The sequence below is a fragment of the Peromyscus maniculatus genome, chromosome 6, assembly GCF_049852395.1.
Source record: "Peromyscus maniculatus bairdii isolate BWxNUB_F1_BW_parent chromosome 6, HU_Pman_BW_mat_3.1, whole genome shotgun sequence".
NCBI lineage: Eukaryota > Metazoa > Chordata > Mammalia > Rodentia > Cricetidae > Peromyscus > Peromyscus maniculatus.
Window position 1 is genome coordinate 78175034 of NC_134857.1, and position 4695 is coordinate 78179728.

General features: G+C 46.9%; 1 protein-coding gene across 1 annotated transcript; it reads left to right on the forward strand.

The window, feature by feature from the left end:
- Nucleotides 1-555: 555 nt before the first annotated feature.
- Nucleotides 556-3057, forward strand: Adam30 (ADAM metallopeptidase domain 30). The gene has a single exon (XM_042279583.2). The coding sequence runs from the start codon at nucleotides 692-694 to the stop codon at nucleotides 2903-2905; it is 2214 nt and encodes a 737-aa protein (XP_042135517.1). The 5' UTR covers nucleotides 556-691; the 3' UTR covers nucleotides 2906-3057.
- Nucleotides 3058-4695: the final 1638 nt, after the last annotated feature.

A 4695-nucleotide genomic window follows, 5' to 3' on the forward strand; every position in this document is an offset into this window, starting at 1 on the left:
GGTGACACCATCATATGAATTCTTGACATTCAGGAAAAGAGGAGATATGTGCTCAGAAACTTTCTGGTTTGGGTGCAGAGCCTCTCTGAAAAGCCAGCAGCTGGTGCAGAAGGTGCAGAAGGTGGGGGATGACGAATCTGGGCTGCTCTTCTGGGACTGCAGTGTGCCGCCTTCAGCTTCTCGGAGAGACCCAGCAGAAAATGGGGAGCACTCACCAGTGAGGCGAGGGATGCGCGATAAAACATCGATTTCTTCTGATCTCCTGTGGACAGACTACATAGAAAGTTGTCTTCCGCTTTTACTTCCCTAGTCTCCATTTCTGACTCTACACCCACCCCTCTCCATCCCACATGCCCAGGACAGGCTTGGGACACACTCTTTTCTCCACAGTGCGCGCGCGCGCACCTTCCCCTCCATTCTTAAGCTCGAGCTGAATTCACCGCTGGGGGCGGGGTGGGAGGACTGGAAACCGATCTGGAGCGTTGGGTGAGGGTGCGCCTGGGGAAATCGGACCAACCAGGCCCTGAGAGGGCTGGCTTCCCATGGGTAACCTGCCAGGGGAGCTATGCGCTCGGGGCTTCTGCACTTCTAGTGGAGCCTGTCTCAGGGAAGTCTGAGGCGCTCGCCAGGGCTGGCGTCACTCCCCCAGCTCCAGAGTCCAGGAAAACCAAGCAGGGAAACAGAACAGATCATGAGGTCAGTGTGGGCCTCCCTCCCCCAACACCGCTGGCTGCTTCTGGCGATGCTCTTTCTTGAGGTTGTGGGCTATGACATACTATTTGACCCCGACTGGGGGTTTGACTCGTATGAAATCACCGTTCCCAAAGAGCTAAGGTTTAGGAAAGGGGAGCAGGGTATGGACAGTTCTTTGTGGTACCTCTTACAGATACAAGGCAAGAAGCATGTCATTCACCTGTGGCCCAAGAAGTTACTGTTGCCCAGACATTTGCCTGTTTTCTCCTTCACTCAAGAGGGCAGTTTGGTAGAGGATTACCCACATGTACCAAACGAGTGCAATTACGTGGGCTCCGTGGAAGGTTCTCAGGAATCTGGAGCTACTCTGAATACATGCATGGGGGGTCTGCGAGGCATCTTGAACATAGACTCCAGTTATTACCAAATCGAGCCCCTCAGGGCATCTTCCAGTTTTGAACACGTTGTGTATCTCCTAAATAAGGAAGAATTTAGCAATCAGAGCTGTGGTGTGGTTGATGAAGAAACCAAGGAGGAAACCGCCCAGCAAGAGGAAATGGCTAGAATAGAAAGCTTTCATCAATCCTACCATCACCAAAAGATCTTGGAACTGGTCATGGTCTTTAATTGGGAGAGATTTGTGTTTTTACAAAAGAATTTTTCTAGAGTCGTTGATGATGCTATTCTTCTAGCTGCAATTGTGGATACCTACTTTCAGGACGTCGGGATGAAGATCCAGCTAAAAGCACTTGAAGTTTGGTCGAATAATGACAAAATTTTTACTCACTTTCCCACTCTGGCTGAAGTGTTAGGTCAGTTCGTACTGTACAAAAGAATAGCGTTGCATTTCCGGCTTCCCTCAGACTGGGCACATCTGTATCTTGGAATACATTATTCAGATGCTGTTGCATGGTCCTGGGGAAGAGCATGTGAAGAGTACCATGCTGGATCAGCAAGCAGCTTACTTGATGTAAATATCCTAGGACCTGCTACCTGGACTGCTCATGAAGTGGGCCACTGTGTGGGAATGAGACATGACGAGGAGTACTGTCAATGCAGAGGTAGGAAGAGCTGCGTCATGGGTACAGGACGTACAGGGTTTAGTAACTGTAGTTATCATCAGTATTTTAAACATGTAGGTTATAAAATGTCGCATTGTCTATCTGACATCCCAGGACGAGGCTATGTGGTTGAGAGATGTGGAAACAAAATTGTTGAAGACCAGGAGGAATGTGACTGTGGTTCCACAGAAGACTGCAAGGAAGACCTGTGCTGCAGGCCAGACTGTAAATGGAAAGAAGGTGTCAACTGCTCCACGGGGCTCTGTTGTCATAAGTGTGACTTTCTTCCAGCAGGCCATGTGTGCAGGGGGGAAGAGAACGAATGTGACCTTCCTGAGTACTGCGACGGGTTCTCGGCCGTCTGTCCAGAGGACGTTTACAAGCAGGATGGAACTCCCTGCAAACACGAAGGACTTTGTTTCAATAAGGGATGCAGATCCAGGTACATGCAATGCCAGGGCATTTTTGGAACCACTGCCAAGGAGGCTCCTCACCAATGTTATGATGCAGTTAATATGATAGGCGATCAGTATGGTAACTGTGGCATCTTAAATGCTACTCGATATCAAAGGTGTAATAGGGACAACGCAATCTGTGGCAGGCTACAGTGTATGAATGTTAAAGCCATCTCCAATTTGCCAGATCACTATACTATACTGTCCACCTATCTGAAGACAGATAATCTCCTATGCTGGGGCACAGGCTATCATGGAGCCATGATACCCCATGGGATACCTGATGTAGGTGATGTTAATGATGGCACCTCCTGTGGTCATGACCAGGTGTGTATTAACAGAACTTGTGTTGATGTTGTCAACTTGAAGTTTGACTGTTTTCCTAACAAGTGCAATAGCCGAGGTGTCTGCAACAACAGAAGGAACTGCCACTGCATGTATGGCTGGGAACCCCCGTTCTGTGAAGATGTAGGATTTGGTGGGAGCATTGACAGTGGACCCCCTGGACCCATGGCAGAGGAAATGTTCCCATCATTTCGAGTTAAGTATATTATGTTGATACGTGTTTTTTTATTCGTCATCTCAGTGATCTTTGTGGTTTTTAAGCAGCTGGTTAAAAATTTGTTTCATAAAAACCAGCAAAAAGAACCAGAGCAGGTTCAATCTGAAACAGATGATGACATGTCAGAAATGTAATCAGGCAGCCCTGTCACCTAACACATTTGGCTACTTAACAAGCTTATCATTTATTCACATGACTCTTCATTCTTTTCCTAGAATGATTTCACACAAATTTACCATGCCTTTAAAATCAGCAAAAATAAATGATATTCTTGTTTGGAAACAAATCAGTGCATTTTTTCCCCCTAGGATTCATTTTCAATTCAGTTTGGGATCAGGCGTTGGATTACCTGAAAAGACTATTAATGGCCTATCTGAATGCAGTCAGGGAACGACTCATGTTCAGAGTATAGTCCTGTCTTAGCATCCTGGTGAAGTATGCTGACTTCTCCCCTGTGTGTTTCAGCTTCTTCAGGGCTAGCATCTACACCTGTGCACATGCACCTGGGCTGCATGCACCTGGGCACCCGCTGCATGCACCTGGGCTGCATGCATCTGGGCACCTGCTGCAGGATACTTGGTGATATCACATTTTATAAATGAAAAAAAAAACAAAAACAAAAAAAAACAGCCCATGTGTTACAAGGGTTGATCTCTTCAGCGAGACTTTCTGTCATATTTCTTCTGGTGGATACAGCTCTGTCTGTTGCTGTGTGGTTTCTGACTTGCTGTTTGAGGTGATCTCCAGTGGGACCGCTATCCTGAACTGTCATGACACCTGCATTTCTGTACAGCCTAGAGAAGATGACAGTCCTTAGCAGTGTTGGGAGCATGGCTATTAACAAAATTTAATGTTTGCTGTGTTTTTTGTTTGTTGGTTAACTTGAGCCTCAATTGAGAAACTGCCTCCATCAGACTGGCCTGTAGGCAAGTCTGTGGAGCATTTTCTTGATTCATAGTTGTTGTGGAAGGACCCAGCCCACCGTGGGTGGTGCCACCCCTGGGCAGGTGGTCCTGGGTGGCATAAAAAAAGCAGACTGAGCAAGTCATGAGGAGGAAGCCAGTAAGCATCACCCTCCACGGCCTCTGTTTCAGCTCCTGCCTCCAGGTTCCTGCCTTGTTTGAGTTCCTGTCCTGACTTTCCTTCATGATGGACTGTAAAGTGTAAGCCGAAATAAACCCTTTCCTTCCCAAGTTGCTTTTGGTCCTGGTGTTTATCACAGCGGTAGAAAGCACACCAGGGCGATGTGTCTGCATTCACTGGGAGATCTTTTTGAGTGGCTCCAGGTTTATTGCACCCCTAAGAACAACTGAAGAACATGAAGAATGCCTTTTATTCCCAACATCCTTCAATGTTGTCTCTAAATGTCTCTAAATCTCTCCCTGTGCACAGTGCTGGCATGGTGTGGGGAGGGAAGCTGAAGGATTTCCCACAAGGCGTCATTGCCACTTCTACCTCCAAGGAGAAGCTCGTCCCTCTCCATACTTGGGCCATCCCAAGTTGTTGCATCCTGTTCAAGACCAGATCTTCCTGATGTTCCCACTGAGACAGCATGACAGCCTTCTGTACCATATCCCAGTTTGCTGTGCCTTAGCCACGAAGTTATAATCAAAGCCAAAAACAGGGCAGACACAGCTCAGAATCTGGCCTGTCTAGACTACTTTGGGTTTGTTTTCACTCAGAGGAAAAAAATGTAAACAACTTTAGTTTTGTGATGATCATAATTCTAAACATTTATTAAGCCTGCCGGCCACGCAATGTCCTGAAATATAAGGACACTGAGTCAGAGCTGAGTACTGATAATGATGGACAACATTACAGAGAGCTCACTGTGTGCCAAGCCATGGTCTAAAGAATTTCATGTGTGTTGCTGTATATACTGTTAAAATTCCTAGGTGTTTTTAGATTCTGCTCTAGGTGTTTT

Bases quoted from the DNA above. Each gene is read 5' to 3' on its own strand.
- Adam30 (XM_042279583.2), top strand. From the start codon at position 692: ATGAGGTCAGTGTGGGCCTCCCTCCCCCAACACCGCTGGCTGCTTCTG.